This window comes from Hyperolius riggenbachi, chromosome 8 (genome assembly GCF_040937935.1).
Source record: "Hyperolius riggenbachi isolate aHypRig1 chromosome 8, aHypRig1.pri, whole genome shotgun sequence".
NCBI lineage: Eukaryota > Metazoa > Chordata > Amphibia > Anura > Hyperoliidae > Hyperolius > Hyperolius riggenbachi.
Genome location: NC_090653.1, coordinates 294,742,839 through 294,763,203, shown reverse-complemented (window position 1 = coordinate 294,763,203; position 20,365 = coordinate 294,742,839). Strand labels below are relative to the sequence as shown.

Here is a 20,365-nt window from a genome sequence, read left to right as displayed (position 1 = left end):
AACAAAGGGTTAATCTGCGCTCCCCCTGTGGCTTGTCTCTCACCCCTCCCTGTGTTCATAATATCCTAACAAAGGGTTAATTTGCGCACCCCCTGCGGCTGTCTCTCACCCCTCCCTGTGTTCATAATATCCTAACAAAGGGTTAATTTGCGCACCCCCTGCGGCTGTCTCTCACCCCTCACTGTGTTCTTCTTCTCCAGGGCCGGATGGGTGGCATGGGTGACAAAGGCTTGCCCGGACCGCAGGTAAGTGTCTGTCATGTAACCGGAACCTGAGAGTCCTATCAGTGAAACTAGTGAGGAGCAATAAATGTCCTCAATTCAAGCTGAATGTTGTTGCAATTTGCATGCGGTTCAGATGCCGTTACTGCTTGTTTACATTGGCCCAGCTGCAATCTGCAATGGTAGAATGTCTATTTTACACGGAATAGTCTCTTTACATAAGGGGGCCTTACCGTTATCGGTTTGTCCTGTCAATTCCTGGAAAATCTGTTCCCTCTGATTGGATCCTGCCAGATCTCTATCCCCTCCCCCCATTGTCCGGAGCCCCGCCCTCGCACAGCTTCCCGCACTAGCTGCGATAGCTAAATTATGTGGTGAACGGGAGGTTTCTGCTTTTTAAGCACCTTTTACACTTCTCCGCCGCTTCCCTACTGCAAGAACCATGCAAGTCTGTGGAGACCTTTAACGCAATGCGCTAGAAGTGTGAGCGAAGGGGGTGCGGTGCAACAGGAATCCCAATGGCCTACTTCCTGCCCAACAAGAATAACGTCACTGCCTGGGGCGGGGCTATGCATATGACCGTGTTGCTTGGACGGAGTGTGGGCGGTTTGGACGGAGAGTGGTCGGTTTGGACAGAGTGTGGGCGGTTTGGACAGAGTGTGGGCGGTTTGGACAGAGTGTGGGCGGTTTGGACAGAGTGTGGGCGGTTTGGACGGGGTGCGGTCGGTTTGGATGGAATGTGCTCAGTTTGGACGGAGTGTGTGTGGTCGGTTTGGACGGAGTGTGGTTGGTTTGGACGAAGTGTGGTCGGTTTGGACGGAGTGTGGTCGGTTTGGACGGAGTGTGGTCGGTTTGGACGGAGTGTGGGTGGTTTGGACGGAGTGTGGGTGGTTTGGACGGAGTAGGGGCGGTTTGGACGGAGTGTGGACGGTTTGGACGGAGTGTGGACGGTTTGGACAGAGTGTGGTCGGTTTGGATGGAATGTGGTCGGTTTGGACAAAGTGTGGGCTGTTTGGACGGAGTGTGTGTGGTCGGTTTGGACGGAGTGTGGTCGGTTTGGATGGAGTGTGGTCGGTTTGGACAGCGTGTGGGCTGTTTGGACGGAGTGTGTGTGGTCGGTTTGGACGGAGTGTGGTCGGTTTGGACGGAGTGTGGTCGGTTTGGACGGAGTGTGGGTGGTTTGGACAGCGTGTGGGCTGTTTGGACGGAGTGTGTGTGGTCGGTTTGGAAGGAGTGTGGTCGGTTTGGACGGAGTGTGGTCGGTTTGGACGGAGTGTGGTCGGTTTGGACGGAGTGTGGTCGGTTTGGACAGAGTGTGGTCGGTTTGGACAGAGTGTGGTCGGTTTGGACAGCGTGTGGGCTGTTTGGACGGAGTGTGTGTGGTCGGTTTGGACGGAGTGTGGTCGGTTTGGACGGAGTGTGGTCGGTTTGGACGGAGTGTGGGCGGTTTGGACAGAGTGTGGGCTATTTGGATGGAGTGTGGGGTTTAGCACAGTGTTAATAATGAGGTGCTGCAGAACCAATTGCTGGCAGAGGCTTATGTTTAGGGGGACATCCTGACAACGGTAATGTGTAGTTAGTGTAGCTAGCTGGATTCTATTGGCTGGATCCACCCCCACTCATCATTTATTATTAATAGGCCTGAAGATAAACCCTGGTCCCTTCAGTATGGGAGTGTACTTCCCAAAATACTGCGGGACTTCTGGGGCTGGTCTTTCCGCATGCTTTTATAGTAAGGAATTCTTATTACGGGTCCTTACTCACCAAATGTTTCACGTTACAGCAGCATATATATGTATCTGTATATACAACAAAGCATAATAACAAACAATAATATATGTATATATCTATATATGCGCACGTTCACCAAAGTAAGATTCACAATGTAAGATTCACAAAAGGCGCATGCGCACTGTGATTGAAAGTCGCATTATTATCAGGCAATCTTGTGTTGCCATTTGTTAACATCAGTGAGTTATGACGCAATGTTGACGCAATGTTGACGCAGCAGCTTTGCATTGGGTCGCAATGCATCATTTTATCGCATCGCAATGCAGTAGGTGTGGTCTACAAAGAGAGACAAAGTAGCATCGCTGTGGCAATAAAGTTGCATTGCGTTAGTGCGATGTAACGCTGCTTGACGCATTCGGTGTGGGAGGGGCCTTAGGCTGCTGGGATTTTGGCAATGTTGATAACTGAGAGGCAATAAAGTTTTGCATCGTTTCTGCTCTGAGCTCCGGAGGTCACAATACATTCATTGATCTCCTGTAATCTTACAAGTTGTGCTGTGTATAGTGAGCCATGTCTCTGTTTACCAGGGGCCTCCAGGTCACCCAGGGTCTGATGGAGAAGCAGGAAGAGTGGGGGACACAGGAGACGTGGGCCCTTCAGGAGCTCCCGGGGCTGATGGACCCGCCGGATATCCAGTAAGTTCAGTCCTGAACCAATACGTCATGACCTGATAGAGGAACCTGTCCAGACACCCTCTCAGCATTGTGATCTTCCTGTTGTAGGGCCGGGAGGGGCCGCTCGGAGCTGAGGGACCCCCTGGTGACAAGGGCGAGAAGGTGAGTGACCCCAGTGCCATTTATCACAGTACCTGGCCTACTTTGTGGGGAGGAAACTATTCATCTCCTCTGTGATAGGCTGTCAGGGGGAAGGCGTGGCTTCCACTGACAGAGCTATCACTCTGCCTCCTGCTGGTGGAGAGTGGTTCAGACTGAGAGCGAGCAGGCAGCTGGAACTTGCTGAGGAGCACATTATTATTATTTATTGTATTTATAAAGCGCCAACATATTATGCAGCGCTGGACAATAAATAGGGATACATACATTGTAACAAGGGGTGACAGACAGAGAGGTAGCAAACGGTTATACAACATAGCACAAGGTGATACATGCAATCAGGGTATAAAATGCGTATTACAGAGACCCGGCTAATCAAGTCCGAGTTAGTCCATGAGAAGGGTGTCATTGCTTGGGTAGCACGATCAAGAAGGACACCCTAAGGGAGGGGGGGAGCCCTGCCCAAGGCTTACAATGTAAATCATAGAGCACATGAGAATCTATGACTAGCTGCAGCAGATGTTTGGTTTATTTTATATTGCAAAGTCTGCAGCAGTTTCTACAAACCTCTTCATGATGTGACAAACAGACCACTCTGCACTTCACAAATATAACAGGTACCCCAGACGCAGCTCACTAGCCCAGTCAGAGCAGGCAAGCAGCACGGCTGGGAGCACACTGGTCAGACTTGCATGCGCTTTGTCACACAGAGTCACTCTGCACTTCACAGATATAACAGGTACCCCAGACGCAGCTCACCAGCCCAGTCAGAGCCGGTAAGCAGCACGGCTGGGAGCACACTTGTTGTCACACAGAGTCACTCTGCACTTCACAGATATAACGGGTACCCCAGACGCAGCTCACTAGCCCAGTCAGAGCCGGTAAGCAGCACGGCTGGGAGCACACTGGTCAGACTTGCATGCGCTTTGTCACACAGAGTCACTCTGCACTTCACAGATATAACGGGTACCCCAGACGCAGCTCACCAGCCCAGTCAGAGCCGGTAAGCAGCACGGCTGGGAGCACACTTGTTGTCTGACTTGCATGCGCTTTGTCACACAGAGTCACTCTGCACTTCACAAATATAACGGGTACCCCAGACGCAGCTCACCAGCCCAGTCAGAGCCGGCAAGCAGCACGGCTGGGAGCACACTTGTTGTCACACAGACCACTCTGCACTTCACAAATATAACGGGTACCCCAGACGCAGCTCACCAGCCCAGTCAGAGCCGGCAAGCAGCACGGCTGGGAGCACACTTGTTGTCACACAGAGTCAATCGCAGGCGAAATTGCATCTAATGAGAGTCTATGGGCCGCTTAGCAAGTTGCAGTCATCCGCCAGCTCACCAGCCCAGTCAGAGCCGGTAAGCAGCACGGCTGGGAGCACACTTGTTGTCTGACTTGCATGCGCTTTGTCACACAGAGTCACTCTGCACTTCACAAATATAACGGGTACCCCAGACGCAGCTCACCAGCCCAGTCAGAGCCGGCAAGCAGCACGGCTGGGAGCACACTTGTTGTCACACAGACCACTCTGCACTTCACAAATATAACAGGTACCCCAGACGCAGCTCACTAGCCCAGTCAGAGCAGGCAAGCAGCACGGCTGGGAGCACACTTGTTGTCTGACTTGCATGCGCCTTGTCACACAGAGTCACTCTGCACTTCACAGATATAACGGGTACCCCAGACGCAGCTCACCAGCCCAGTCAGAGCAGGCAAGCAGCACGGCTGGGAGCACACTTGTTGTCACACAGAGTCACTCTGCACGTCACAAATATAACGGGTACCCCAGACGCAGCTCACTAGCCCAGTCAGAGCAGGCAAGCAGCACGGCTGGGAGCACACTTGTTGTCACACAGAGTCAATCGCAGGCGAAATTGCATCTAATGAGAGTCTATGGGCCGCTTAGCAAGTTGCAGTCATCCGCCATTTGCAATCGTTATAAAATCACACAGCGTGTTGGATGTAGCCGCCCACAATACTCTCCTATGGAGCCACAATATGCATCCATTCTTCATGCATTGCTTACAAAAGAGAAGTGATGCTGTATTGCTCCCCATCAATAAAGGCAGATTATTTATAATTACAAATAACAAAAAATCACACTTTTATAAAAATAAACCACAAAGTGATAAAATAAAATAAAAAGTTGCAATCAGATGCCACCAACAGAAAGCTCTGTTGGTGGCAAGAAAAGGGGGAGATTCATTTGTGTGCTAAGTTGTATGTCTCTGCAGTGAGCGGTTCAAGCTGCAGAGCCCTGAATTGTAAAACATCGCCTGGCCACTAGGCGGGTGTAATCCTGCGGTCGTCATGAGGTTAAGAAAACATAATCACAAATGCATACAAAACCAAGAATGCAAAACGCAGAAACGCAGACGGCAATAGAAGTTGTGGTTTTGCGCAGGAGTGTGTTTCCAGCCTCAGGGAGCACTTGTGTCATTCTCTGCAAATTCCGATTGTGAAATCAAAAGGCTGCTTCCAAATTACATGCGGGGAAAATAACAGTTCCTGCTGCATTTCTCACACATGGCGTCTGAATTCCCATAGCTGGGCACGGTTTTACGGTCTCCCCTCTTCATCAGGTGATCCTACGTCACAATGCGTTTTGTGGGCCTCCCCCTTTGTCAGGTGATCCTACGTCACAGCGCCTGTCAGGGGCCTCCCCCTTTGTCAGGTGATCCTACGTCACAGCGCCTGTCAGGGGCCTCCCCCTTTGTCAGGTGATTCTACGTCACAGCGCCTGTCAGGGGCCTCTCCCTTTGTCAGGTGATTCTACGTCACAGCGCCTGTCAGGGGCCTCCCCCTTTGTCAGGTGATTCTACGTCACAGCGCCTGTCAGGGGCCTCTCCCTTTGTCAGGTGATCCTACGTCACAGCGCCTGTCAGGGGCCTCTCCCTTTGTCAGGTGATCCTACGTCACAGCGCCTGTCAGGGGCCTCCCCCTTTGTCAGGTGATTCTACGTCACAGCGCCTGTCAGGGGCCTCCCCCTTTGTCAGGTGATTCTACGTCACAATGCGTTTCAGGGCCTCCCCCTTTGTCAGGTGATTCTACGTCACAATGCATTTCAGGGCCTCCCCCTTTGTCAGGTGATTCTACGTCACAGCGCCTGTCAGGGGCCTCCCCCTTTGTCAGGTGATTCTACGTCACAGCGCCTGTCAGGGGCCTCCCCCTTTGTCAGGTGATTCTACGTCACAGCGCCTGTCAGGGGCCTCCCCCTTTGTCAGGTGATCCTACATCACAATGCATTTCAGGGCCTCCCCCTTTGTCAGGTGATTCTACGTCACAGCGCCTGTCAGGGGCCTCCCCCTTTGTCAGGTGATTCTACGTCACAGCGCCTGTCAGGGGCCTCCCCCTTTGTCAGGTGATTCTACGTCACAGCGCCTGTCAGGGGCCTCCCCCTTTGTCAGGTGATCCTACATCACAATGCATTTCAGGGCCTCCCCCTTTGTCAGGTGATTCTACGTCACAGCACCTGTCAGGGGCCTCCTCCTTTGTCAGGTGATCCTACATCACAGCGCCTGTCAGGGGCCTCCCCCTTTGTCAGGTGATTCTACGTCACAGCGCCTGTCAGGGGCCTCCCCCTTTGTCAGGTGATTCTACGTCACAGCGCCTGTCAGGGGCCTCCCCCTTTGTCAGGTGATCCTACATCACAATGCATTTCAGGGCCTCCCCCTTTGTCAGGTGATTCTACGTCACAGCACCTGTCAGGGGCCTCCTCCTTTGTCAGGTGATCCTACATCACAGCGCCTGTCAGGGGCCTCCTCCTTTGTCAGGTGATCCTACATCACAGCGCCTGTCAGGGGCCTTCCCCTTTCTTAGTAATCCTACATCACAATGTGTTTCATGGTCCTCCCCTTCATCAGGGGATTTGTAGCAGCTTGTGGCCAGTGTGTGTCACAGCGCCACCTCTGGCCACAGCATTCCCCTCCTGTCTCTCATCCTGCGCTACAATGCAGTCTCCATACAGCAGTAAGGGCGTTTATATGTGTCTGTTTTTACTGATTATATTTTCTCTCACTAGAGGAGGCGAGAATGTTTTTGTTTTTTTGTTTCTACAAAACTTTTTGTTATGCTTAATTTAAATGTTCTGATATAATGTATGTATAGCCTGTGCCTGAACTGCAATACCTGCACATGTATGTGCTTACACACGTGTACAGGTATGTATATATACACCTGTGTATCCCTTTCCTCTCTCCTCAGGGTGTGGTCGGGCCGTTGGGTGATCAGGGGGTCAGCGGGCTGGACGGGGAGCAGGTAATGCTGAGAACAGCTGGATCTTGTATCGCTTGACTTAATGTCTCTTTATTGCAAACCATAAAGAAGTCCCTGTATGTAAGTTTCCTGTCCCCCCATGTCACACACAGATTGTCTGCTGCATCCAACCACGTCACACACAGTCTCATACAATTGTCACACACAGATTGTCTGCTGCATCCAACCACGTCACACACAGTCTCATACAATTGTCACACACAGATTGTCTGCTGCACCCAACCACGTCACACACAGTCTCATACAATTGTCACACACAGATTGTCTGCTGCACCCAACCACGTCACACACAGTCTCATACAATTGTCACACACAGATTGTCTGCTGCATCCAACCACGTCACACACAGTCTCATACAATTATCACACACAGATTGTCTGCTGCACCCAACCACGTCACATACAGTCTCATACAATTGTCACACACAGATTGTCTGCTGCATCCAACCACGTCACACACAGTCTCACACAATTGTCACACTTTTACCCGATTGTCTGCTACACCCAGCCACGTCACACACAGTCTCATACAATTATCACACTTTTACCCGATTGTCTGCTGCATCCAACCACGTCACACACAGTCTCATACAATTGTCACGCTTGGAAAGTCTGTACCATTTCCAGATTGTCTGCTGCATCCAACCACGTCACACACAGTCTCATACAATTGTCAGTGGAACGCTCGCAATGTCTGTGCTGTTACCAGATTGTCTGCTGCATCCAACCACATCACACACAGTCTCATACAATTGTCATGCTCGCAATGTCTGTGCTGTTACCAGATTGTCTGCTGCATCCAACCACGTCACACACAGTCTCATACAATTGTCACACTTTTACCCGATTGTCTGCTACATCCAACCACGTCACACACGGTCTCATACAATTATCATGCTCGCAATGTCTGTACCGTCACCAGGTCTGCTGCATCCATCTATTCAGCTTGAGCATCAGAGAGGAATTGTTAGACCTATATTGCTGTCCTGTTTCTGCTGCTTTTGCTGAACCTTCATCTGCACCACAAATCTTTTATTCCATTATTAGCGGTATATTTTGTTATTTTTTTAAATAACATTTTCTAGTTTTAAGAATGCTCAGTCAGTCAGTGTTTAAGTTTTAAAAACCCACCTATAATCTCACAACCAAACAGGGCAAATTCTATTAGCCTTCAGATTGCCAAGAGAGTATAAGCAGCATATAGAAACAAGGTGGCGAACAGAATTACCGTATGTACAGCCTGCTTCCTCTCCTCTCTGGATGCAGCTCCAGAGGGGGCGGGACAATGTGACATCCAAAGTAAGAACAACAAATGCCAGACTACACTTCCCATCATGCTTTGATTACTGTAGAAGTGTTGACAGGGGGAGGCGGGACTTTTATCTCACAGGAAGTGGATGAGCAATTGTAAGACCTCAATTGTCTAACAGGAAACAAGCCAGGAGGTAAAGTTACACAGGCGCCAAGCCCAGCTAAGTCCAGCTACACAACACGTTTTTGCATTTCCTGAGATTTGTTCAGTTTTACGCTAAGCTGTGAATAACGTGCGGCTGTGTGTGGCTCATATCTTTCAGGGGGATCCAGGCTCTTCTGGGAGCGAAGGCCCCAATGGGCAAAAAGGAGAACAGGTCAGTATTCAGGGCGGTGCCTGTCTACTATTAGACTATAGTTCAGAAATGAACATCTGTGTGTAACCCGTGTGACTGACCTGAAACATACACCTTTGTGTTTATATGAAGAGTAGGTATAGTGTAATAATACGCAGGGCTCTTGTATCACCACCTGGTGGCCAGAGCTGGTATTGCAGCATTTACTGTTTTCATTACTGGACAGGGCACTAATTACGGGACAGGAAATGGTTTAATACAATTGGGATACGTTGAAATCTGTGAGTTTGACCCATCATGAAGCTATAGCTCTGTAGTAAACACAGGGCCGGATTTACATCACAGGAGCCTATAGGCACAGATGTCCTGGCACCCTAGACTCCGCCCTCCATGCATGCAGGCCTGGATTTACATCACAGGAGCCTATAGGCACAGATGTCCTGGCACCCTAGACTCCGCCCTCCATGCATGCAGGCCTGGATTTACATCACAGGAGCCTATAGGCACAGATGTCCTGGCATGCTAGACTCCACCCTCCATGCACGCAGGCCAGGATTTACATCACAGGAGCCTATAGGCACAGATGTCCTGGCACCCTAGACCCCGCCCCCATGCATGCAGGCCCAGATTTACATCACAGGAGCCTATAGGCACAGATGTCCTGGCCCCCTAGACTCCGCCCTCCATGCATGCAGGCCCGGATTTACATCACAGGAGCCTATAGGCACAGATGTCCTGGCACCCTAGACTCCGCCCTCCATGCATGCAGGCCCGGATTTACCTCACAGGAGCCTATAGGCACAGATGTCCTCCTGGCACCCTAGACCCCGCCCCCATGCATGCAGGCCCAGATTTACATGACCGGAGCCTATAGGCACAGATGTCCTGGCCCCCTAGACTCCGCCCTCCATGCATGCAGGCCCGGATTTACCTCACAGGAGCCTATAGGCACAGATGTCCTCCTGGCACCCTAGACTCCGCCCTCCATGCATGCAGGCCTGGATTTACATCACAGGAGCCTATAGGCACAGATGTCCTGGCATGCTAGACTCCACCCTCCATGCACGCAGGCCAGGATTTACATCACAGGAGCCTATAGGCACAGATGTCCTGGCACCCTAGACCCCGCCCCCATGCATGCAGGCCCAGATTTACATCACAGGAGCCTATAGGCACAGATGTCCTGGCCCCCTAGACTCCGCCCTCCATGCATGCAGGCCCGGATTTACATCACAGGAGCCTATAGGCACAGATGTCCTGGCACCCTAGACTCCGCCCTCCATGCATGCAGGCCCGGATTTACCTCACAGGAGCCTATAGGCACAGATGTCCTCCTGGCACCCTAGACCCCGCCCCCATGCATGCAGGCCCAGATTTACATGACCGGAGCCTATAGGCACAGATGTCCTGGCCCCCTAGACTCCGCCCTCCATGCATGCAGGCCCGGATTTACCTCACAGGAGCCTATAGGCACAGATGTCCTCCTGGCACCCTAGACCCCGCCCCCATGCATGCAGGCCCAGATTTACATGACCGGAGCCTATAGGCACAGATGTCCTGGCACCCTAGACTCCGCCCTCCATGCATGCACAGGCCTGGATTTACATGACAGGAGCCTATAGGCACAGATGTCCTGGCACCCTAGACTCCGCCCTCCATGACCCTACAAACCCCTGCCGAGCCGCACCGTAAGTGTGCTGACTGGCCCAGCTGTCACTCCTCCCTTACTTCTCTTGCCCGTCATAGTTGGCTACAGGTGGCCCTCAGCCAGAGTTGCCCTCAGTATTAAGTAGCTGGAGGTCCCCCTGACTGAAGGGAGATCTCGTGAGTGGAATGTTGAGACCTGTCTTTTACACTCCACTTGGGACTGCATAGGGAAGCAGGGTGGGAGGCATTAGTTGAGGGTAGTGAGCCGCCATTCCATCATCAGGCGCCTGTAGGCATGTGCCTACTGTGCCTTATGGTAAATCCGGTCCTGAGTAAACAGGAGAAGATTCTGCCACTCTCTCCCCCTCCCCCGAAGTAGGCTGGAGGCTGCTGGGAGGATTTACATCTCATAGCCGTTTCTTCCATCTCCTGAGAATGCCAGTGGTAGTGATCAGTGTTCCAATTTCACAGAAACTGGTATTAACAAGTTAAAATAGGAAAAGCTGTAACTGCGTAACCCGTTCACCCCCCCCCCCCCCCCCCCCCCCGCTGTATCTGATATCTGTGCCCCTCTGATCTTCACTCAACAACCAGGGGGCGGAGATATACACATGGCCCTGCCTACATCCTGACGCAAACACTCACGCCGATCCCCGCTGCTGCCCGTCAGAGCAGTGATTCCCAGAGCCAATCAAAGTGCCAGATCAATGAATGATCCCTTCCTGTGTACAGGATAAAGTGTGGGGACATCTAGAGAATGAACAAAAACACTGCAATAAAAATACATTCAAGCACATAAAAAATACATTTCCTTTACTTATTAACCCCCTTCTACCCTCCTCCCTCATAATTATCAAAATAAAACACTTGTAAAAAAAAAACAAAATGACAGCATTTAAAAAAGAAAAATACATAAAAAAAATAAAAAATTAGTCCCTAGCGTAACTATTCTTAGCGGTAATCCCAAGTCAGACTCGGGACAGAAATCCACAGCTCAGAGCGGTAATCCCATACCTGAGGCCCGGTGCACACCAAAACCCGCTAGCAGATCCGCAAAATGCTAGCAGATTTTTAAACGCTTTTTTTTATTTTTATGAGGCGTTTTGCGGATTGCTGCTGTGGATTTCAGTTTAGCATATTTCATATATTGTTACAATAAAGCTGTTACTGAACAGCTTCTGTAACAAAAACGCCTGTAGAACAGCTCTGATCTGGCGTTTTCCACAGCGGTTTGCATTTTTCCTATACTTAACATTGAGGCAGAAACGCCTCCGCAATCCAAAAAATGCCTCACCCCGGGAGTATGCGTTTCTGCAAAACTCCTCCCGCTCTGGTGTGCACCCCCTCCATTGAAATACATTGACCAAGCGTAAAAACGCTCAAAAAGCCGCTCGGTGTGCCCCAGCCCTCAAAGCTTGTGAAAAAAAAATGTCATGGCTTTTAGACTATAAACCTGGAAAAAAATCATAACGCCAAGGAGGGTAATATGTAGTTCATGAGGGTATATTACTGTTATTTTGCAAACAAGGGCTTGTAATGATTGATATAGTATAAACACACACAAAACAGAAAATATACATCTTTGTTCCCAAATAAAATATTGTCGCCCTACATTGTAGTAGGGACATCATATAAAAGTTGTAATAACTGAAACAATTGGGCAAATAAAAGGTGTGGATTTTATCTACATTAGCACTTTTAATTTTTACATTTTATAATGGATAAACACTGAAAATTAATCACTTTTTTCAAACTTTTTCTTTATATTCCCTTTAAAAAGCATACAAAATAAAATAATTCTTAGTGGAAAGTACTACTCAAAGAAAGCCTAGTTTGTCCTGCAGAAAACAATATATAGGTCCTTAAAGAGACACTGAAGCGAAAACAAAAATATGATATAATGAATTGGTTGTGTACTATGAATAATTACTAGAAGATTAGCTGCAAAGAAAATATTCTCACATTTTTATTTTCAGGTATATAGTGTTTTTTCTAACATTGCATCATTCTATAATATGTGCAGATTACACAACACTCAGCATTCAAAATGAGTCTTTCAGAGCAGTCTGTGAAGTAATGACCTCTCCTCTGGCAGATAAAAAGAAAACAGTTGAGATAATAAAAGTCAGAAGACAGCCTCTCTCCAAAGTCGTAGAGCTTAATGGCTTTTTTGCATAGAGATAACAACTGGAGTTTCTTAACTCTTGCTGTACTGGAAACAATTAGACTAATGTATCTGATCTTAATGTTTTATTCCTTAGCTGTACTACACATACAAATCATAATATCATAATTTTATTTTTCGCTTCAGTGTCTCTTTAAGGTGTGAGAAATAGTGATAAAGTTATTGGAGAATGAATGGGAGGAGCGTGATATGTGAAAATTGCTCTGGTTTTTAATGAACATAGCCTGAGGTGGGGAAGTAGTTAATTTCACAGCTTGATCGTCAATTTTGAGTATTTTGCATTAAATATTATGACGCCAAATTTCCAAGCCAGTTACATTTGCATTCAACTCTGCACCATAAACTTCAATGCAAAAATATGAACAATAATTCGGAGTACTAAGCTGGAAATCAGAAACTCAGTGCTGATGGTGACATGAGAAATCGTCTAATAGCCAGCCATCTGTAGCCAGTGGCAGTGGTGCTCACCGCCAGGTCGTGATCACGCTTACGCGTGGATTCACGACCATTTTGACGCATTCCGCCTCGGACACGAAAATCCGTGAATAGATTTTCAACCACGAAAATCTACTTCGGCTTCGCGTGAATGCGGACAGAAATCCGCATTCACGCTCGTGAAACCCGGGGCTGAAGTCGTGGTTTGCGGAAATGCGTCAAACTATGCGGAAGTGACACATTGCAGGCCAATCAGAGTGCCCCAGCCAGGCCCTAGCAACCAATCACAGGAGGGGAGCTATGCCCTCCCCTCCTGAATATAAAGCGGCGGCCATGATGGAAAAGCTCTGTCCTTGCTACTAGACTGTGGTGCTGAGAGGATTATCTCCAGGCCATTGTTGTTTGAGCAAGTGCATTTATTGTGTTAAAAACAAAGCGTTTTTTTTGCTAACACTGCTCTTATACTGTACACAGTTAGCTAGTCAGTGAGTGATTGCTGTAGTTAGTTGTAGTCAGTGTAGTGTAGTGGGAGTGTGGGAGTCTAGTGATTATTTAACTGTGTGTAGTGCTGTGCAGGCAGGTTCAGTGCTGCAGTGTAGTGGGAGTGGGGATTATCTGTGTGTAGAGTGCAGGCAGGCAGGTTAGTGCAGCTGCAGTGTTCACTTGTATATTCCAGTGACAGTTATACACTTGTACTATTTGCAGGCAGCCAGTCACACCGCCAGCGCCGCCACTCTCTGCCAGCGCTGTTCATTCATTCTGTCAGTGACCTTGTGCCATGCCCAGTGCCCACTGCTCGCTCGCTGGCATATGAGTATGATATGAGTATCTCATTACACAGTGTGACATCCTTGTGTGCCCACTGCATCCTTCAGTGACCTAGTTGTATATCCAGTGCCCACTGCTGTGCCCACTGCATTCTTCAGTGACCTTGTACTGTGGCCACTGCATCCTTCAGTGACCTTGTACTGTGCCCACTGCATCCTTCAGTGACCTAGTTGTATATCCAGTGCCCACTGCTGTGCCCACTGCATTCTTCAGTGACCTTGTACTGTGGCCACTGCATCCTTCAGTGACCTTGTACTGTGCCCACTGCATCCTTCAGTGACCTTGTACTGTGCCCACTGCATCCTTCAGTGACCTAGTTGTATATCCAGTGCCCACTGCTGTGCCCACTGCATTCTTCAGTGACCTTGTACTGTGGCCACTGCATCCTTCAGTGACCTTGTACTGTGCCCACTGCATCCTTCAGTGACCTTGTACTGTGCCCACTGCATCCTTCAGTGACCTAGTTGTATATCCAGTGCCCACTGCTGTGCCCACTGCATTCTTCAGTGACCTTGTACTGTGGCCACAGCATCCTTCAGTGACCTTGTACTGTGCCCACTGCATCCTTCAGTGACCTTGTACTGTGCCCACTGCATCCTTCAGTGACCTAGTTGTATATCCAGTGCCCACTGCATCCTTCAGTGACCTTGTACTGTGGCCACTGCATCCTTCAGTGACCTAGTTGTATATCCAGTGCCCACTGCTGTGCCCACTGCATCCTTCAGTGACCTTGTACTGTGGCCACTGCATCCTTCAGTGACCTTGTGCTGTGCCCACTGCATCCTTCAGTGACCTTGTACTGTGCCCACTGCATCCAGTGATTCATTACTAGCAACATGTCTGGCAGGGTTTCGCGGGGTGAGAGGAAAGGGAGTTCAATTGCCTCAGCCACTTCTGGGACTGCTCCACGTCCAGGGAGAGGACGCCCAGCTGTACGCGGTTGTGATGCAGCAGAAAAGGGGGCAGCAAAGCCTGGGCCGAGTCAGCGGACGCCATTGTCCAAATATTTTAAAGTTTCTGGTCCCCGTGTGGTGGTTGAGCAAATGGAACCTGACGTACTCATGGACATCATGACTTCCTCCCAGACCTCTACTGTGAGCACCACTCCAAGCAGTAGCAGCAGCAGCCAACATCCCACGCTTGTTGTGACATCCACCCCAGCACCCACTGGTCAGCAGCCCTCCCAGGATGACAGCATTCTGTCCCTCAGTCCGGCATCTGGGAACCTGCTGATGCAAGAAGCACAGGACTTACTGGGGACTGATGTGGCAGAGATTGAGATCGGGCCACAATCACAAGCGTTGTTGAGTTCTGGTGATGAAGAAGAGGGGTCTGTGTCTGGGGATGTAGGGACAGAAGAGGAGGCGGGGGAGTCAGAGGAAGAGCTGGATTATGATGATGCTGCTGATGATGACGTTGTGGACCCTAACTATGTGCAGCCTGCTGAGTCCGTGGAAGAATGGTCAGAGCAGGATGACGAGTCACCTCGGCCTAGGCAAGGATATCGCCATATGTCAGGCAGGGGCAGGGGCATCGGCAGCAGTGGGCGTGGAGGAAGTAGACAGGACACTGCTTCAGCCGGCACCACCACCATGCAACCCCCGGCAACTACTACCACACATTGCTCCGCTGCACCCTCTGCTAGTGGGGGCCGCAGTAAATTAAAGTCACCAGTGTGGGATTGCTTTGAGGAATGTACTGATGACAAAAGGTATGCGGTGTGCAGGTTATGCAGGAAAAGTCTGAGCAAGATGGGTACCTCATCCCTCCAGGGCCACCTGAGAAGCCGCCACTGCCGCGAGTATGCGGACTTTAAGAGGAAGCAGGCACTGCTGGCAGGGGTTCCTGAGAGCAGAAGGCCCACCAGCGCAGCAGCATCCTCCCTCCCTCAGGGTCGTGAATCCCCCACAGCAGCAGCAGTAGTAGCACGCAAGCGCTCTTCCACCTCGGCTGCTCAGGACACAGACATTGAGGCTGGCAGCCAGTGTTCGTCTCTCTCCTCTGTCTCCCCTGCATCCCAGCGTCGTCAGACCCTGCTGAGCGACACCTTTCAGGGTCTGACCAAGCCTCTGCCTCCAAGCCACAGGCGGATCCGCAAACTAAATGGCTTGCTGGCCCGGGCCATGGCATCACAGCTGCTTCCCTACTCCCTGGTGCAGGAGGGGAGCGCCATGCGGACGCTGCTCCAATTTGGCATCCCCGAGTGGCAAGTCCCCAGTCGCCACTATTTCAACAGGAGCGCGATCCCAGCACTCCACAAGTTTGCGGTGGAAAACGTGGCCCGTTCCCTGGACTACTCTGTGGGCAAGCGGGTCCACGTGACCATGGACTCGTGGAGTAGCAGATTTGGGACAGGTCGCTACCTGTCCTTTACGGCCCACTGGGTGACACTGATGGAAGGGAGGGAGGACAAGAGCGCATCAGCCCAGCTAGTGGTGCCACCACGCGGGATCAGGGGGGATGCAGAAGGGTCCTGTCACGACACTCCCTCAGCACCCGGAAAGCAAGCCCGCCTCGGCAGCAGCAGCGCCAAGCCTCGGCACTGCCAAGCCCTTTTAAAATTGGTGACCCTGGGGAAGGAGAGGCTTACGGCCACCAACGTCCTGGCCGCCCTCAGGAAGCAGGAGCGGAGGTGGCTGACCCCCAGAGGCCTGGAAGTGGGGTATGTGGCAGCCGATAACGGGGCCAACCTGGTGGCAGCAGTGCAGCAGGGAAACCTCCAGCACATCCCCTGCTTGGCCCACGTGCTCAATCTTGTGGTGCAGCGCTTCTTGCGCACCTACCAGGGGATGAGCGAGCTGCTGCAGGATGCCCGGGCGGTGGTACGCTTTTTCCGCCTGTCAGCCACTGCCTCTGCACTCTTGTCCACCTTACAGCAGCAGTATGGAAGGCCACAACACCGGATGATCATCGACATGCCAGTTCGCTGGAATTCGACTCTGGCCATGTTGGAGCGGCTGTGTCAGCACAGGCTGGCTCTTAGGGCCTACATGCTAGACCCAAGTGTCCCCAGCAACCAGCAAGTCCCCATGATTACTGCCACTCAGTGGACACTGATGCAGCAAGTATGCCTGGTGCTGAGTCCCTTCCTGGAGGCAACCAAGATGGTCAGTGAGGAGCGGGCCTCTGTGTGCCAGTGGGTGCCCTTGGTTTGTCTACTGGAGCAGGCAATGGACAATTTAATTGAGCGTGGGGATGAAGCCCTGAGGCAGTTGGAAGAACAGGAGCAGATGGCAGCACAGTCCAGCTCAGAGGAGGGCTCACAGCAGGTAGTGGAAGAGTTGGAGGTCCCTAACCTGAATGAGGAGGAGGAGGAGGAGGAGCAGAGTGCAGCAGGCGTTGTACGTGGATGGCGGTTTGAGGAGGACAACGACATGGCACAGGAAGAGGACAGGCATGCGTTATGGGACAATGGCGAGGACGAGGGAGATCTTGCTGGCAGGGCCCACTTGTTTCCCATGGCTGTGCACATGTTGCGCTGCCTTCGCAGGGACCCCCGGGTGATCCAGATGCGTTCAAGGGAGGACATCTGGATTACCTTGATGCTTGATCCCCGTCTGAAGGGGAAGCTGGGAGACTTAATGACGCCATCCACCACCGAGCAACGCACAAGGGAGTTGAAGGAGGCCCTTGTGCGCAGACTACTGGAAGCATTCCCCCAGCCTTCCACCCCCACTGTAACTGCTCTGCCAAGCCAGCAAGAGGTGCCTGCCATTGCCACTAGCAGCACAACAACAACCACCAGCAGCAGCAGCAGCAACTGGCGCCCCGGAGACCTGAAGAGCCTAAGCAAGAGCCTGTATGCAGTGCAGCAGCCCAGAACAGAGGTGCCCGCCACAGCATCCACCACCAACCAGCACAAGCAACGACTGACCACCATGGTGTCTGACTATATGGGGTCATCCAGCGGGCTCAATGACACCGACAGCCCCGTGGACCCCTTGGAGTACTGGGTCAAGAGACTGGACATCTGGAGCGAGCTTTCCCAGTACGCCCTGGAACTCCTATCCTGCCCTCCTTCCTTTGTCCTCTCAGAGAGATGCTTTAGTGCGGCCGGTGGCGTGGTCACAGAGAAGCGCTCTCGGCTCTCCCACGCCTCTGTGGACAAACTCACCTTCCTGAAAATCAACCAGGCTTGGGTGGAAGGTGAGTTTCTGGCCCCTATTGTCGGACACAGGGGGACATGAAGTGGCTGCTGCATGTGCTGTTGTTAACTATGCCTGCCTTTATAAAGACATTTACTACCTGCCTAGTGCCTACCTTGGTTAATTTTTTGGTGTTATGGTACTACTACCAGTAAGTTGCCATGGTCCTCCTTCTGAGCTGCTGAACTGACCGCCCGCTTTGTCCTCCTGACTCAGTCGCTACTACACTCTGCGTTCACACTGCCCGGGTCACCGGGTGCATTTAATTTTTTGGCCAGCACTATGATGCTGTGCTACTACTACTACTGTGCTGCTGCTGCTGAACTGACCGCCCGCTTTGTCCTCCTGACTCAGTCGCTACTACACTCTGCGTTCACACTGCCCGGGTCGCCGGGTGCATTTAATTTTTTGGCCAGCACTATGACGCTGTGCTACTACTACTGTGCTGCTGCTGCTGCTGCTGAACTGACCGCCCGCTTTGTCCTCCTGACTCAGTCGCTACTACACTCTGCGTTCACACTGCCCGGGTCACCGGGTGCATTTAATTTTTTGGCCAGCACTATGACGCTGTGCTACTACTACTGTGCTGCTGCTGCTGAACTGACCGCCCGCTTTGTCCTCCTGACTCAGTCGCTACTACACTCTGCGTTCACACTGCCCGGGTCGCCGGGTGCATTTAATTTTTTGGCCAGCACTATGACGCTGTGCTACTACTACTGTGCTGCTGCTGCTGAACTGACCGCCCGCTTTGTCCTCCTGACTCAGTCGCTACTACACTCTGCGTTCACACTGCCCGGGTCGCCGGGTGCATTTAATTTTTTGGCCAGCACTATGACGCTGTGCTACTACTACTGTGCTGCTGCTGCTGCTGAACTGACCGCCCGCTTTGTCCTCCTGACTCAGTCGCTACTACACTCTGCGTTCACACTGCCCGGGTCACCGGGTGCATTTAATTTTTTGGCCAGCACTATGACGCTGTGCTACTACTACTGTGCTGCTGCTGCTGAACTGACCGCCCGCTTTGTCCTCCTGACTCAGTCGCTACTACACTCTGCGTTCACACTGCCCGGGTCGCCGGGTGCATTTAATTTTTTGGCCAGCACTATGACGCTGTGCTACTACTACTGTGCTGCTGCTGCTGCTGAACTGACCGCCCGCTTTGTCCTCCTGACTCAGTCGCTACTACACTCTGCGTTCACACTGCCCGGGTCACCGGGTGCATTTAATTTTTTGGCCAGCACTATGACGCTGTGCTACTACTACTGTGCTGCTGCTGCTGAACTGACCGCCCGCTTTGTCCTCCTGACTCAGTCGCTACTACACTCTGCGTTCACACTGCCCGGGTCGCCGGGTGCATTTAATTTTTTGGCCAGCACTATGACGCTGTGCTGCTACTACTACCACCAGTATGTTGCCGTGGTCCTTCTGTGCTGCTGAACTGACCGCCCGCATAGTCCTACCTGACTCAGTCGCTACCACCACTGCACTCTGCGTTCACACTGCCCGTGTCCACTGACAACTCTGCTGCGATGTCATTGCTAATTGCTGCAAAAAAAAAAAATAAAAAAAAAAATTACAAAAACCTCTCTGGAGCCTTTTTGCCGTCAGCCACTCATCCTCCTCCAGCGGTACCTTCGCCGCCAAGTGCCATTGGAACTCGCCTTCACCTCTTTGACTGCTTAACGCGTATATCCCTTTTTAAAACCACTTATTACCAATTAATAGCCCCATTTAAAGTGTTGATTTCACTTTAAAATCCATTTTCTCTAGAAAAAATTTTTTGGGGGGAATTTTTTATGTTGAAGTTATGTTGCCCCTTATCACCTCGATAATCCATGCTATTTGGGGGACTGTAGCATGTATGGGGGCTTTGTTATTAACGTTAAAAGAAAATCCGCCTCCGGGCGTGAATCCGCGCGTGATTACGCCATTCACGGGAAAAAATCCGCGTGGTTGCGTGGACGCGGACGAAAATCCGCATGCGGCGGGGCCGAATGCGGATTTTTTTTTGCAACCACGCGGATTTCCGAATTCGTGGATGAGGCACATCCGAGCGTGAGATCTCTGCACTCCAAGGTTCCCAGCAGTACAGACCGGTCACTACAAGGGGGTCCTCTTCCCTGTTGCAATTGTCATTTATTTTATATGAAGACAATTGCAACAGGAAAAAAGGGCAAGAACATCAGAATGGGCAGAGACAGAATGCTGGTCATTGGTTCTGTGGCAGAGATATCATGTCACAGGGCTTCCAGAGTTGTCTCCTTGTCTTCTATTACATGTCTGCCCACATCTAACCCTTTCCCTTTATTTCAGGGAGATGTTGGTGTTCTCGGAAGCCTTGGCCTCGCTGGACCTCTTGGTGACCCTGGAGAAAGAGGCTTTCAGGGCCTGCTGGGTCCTCCTGGAGAGGGTGGGAAAGAGGTAATGTGCAGACAATGGAAGGGAAAGTTATT

At 51.2% G+C, this 20,365-nt stretch overlaps 1 protein-coding gene across 1 annotated transcript in view; it reads left to right on the top strand.

Annotated features, from left to right (window-relative positions):
* Positions 1-20,365, top strand: part of LOC137527509 (collagen alpha-1(XI) chain-like) — a 197,329-nt gene that overhangs the window by 119,499 nt on the left and 57,465 nt on the right. Inside the window, exons 26-31 of the mRNA XM_068248027.1 lie at positions 201-245; positions 2,540-2,647; positions 2,735-2,788; positions 6,995-7,048; positions 8,640-8,693; positions 20,226-20,333. Coding sequence (XP_068104128.1) covers positions 201-245; positions 2,540-2,647; positions 2,735-2,788; positions 6,995-7,048; positions 8,640-8,693; positions 20,226-20,333 — 423 coding nt within the window. The remainder of the gene's footprint in view (positions 1-200; positions 246-2,539; positions 2,648-2,734; positions 2,789-6,994; positions 7,049-8,639; positions 8,694-20,225; positions 20,334-20,365) is intronic.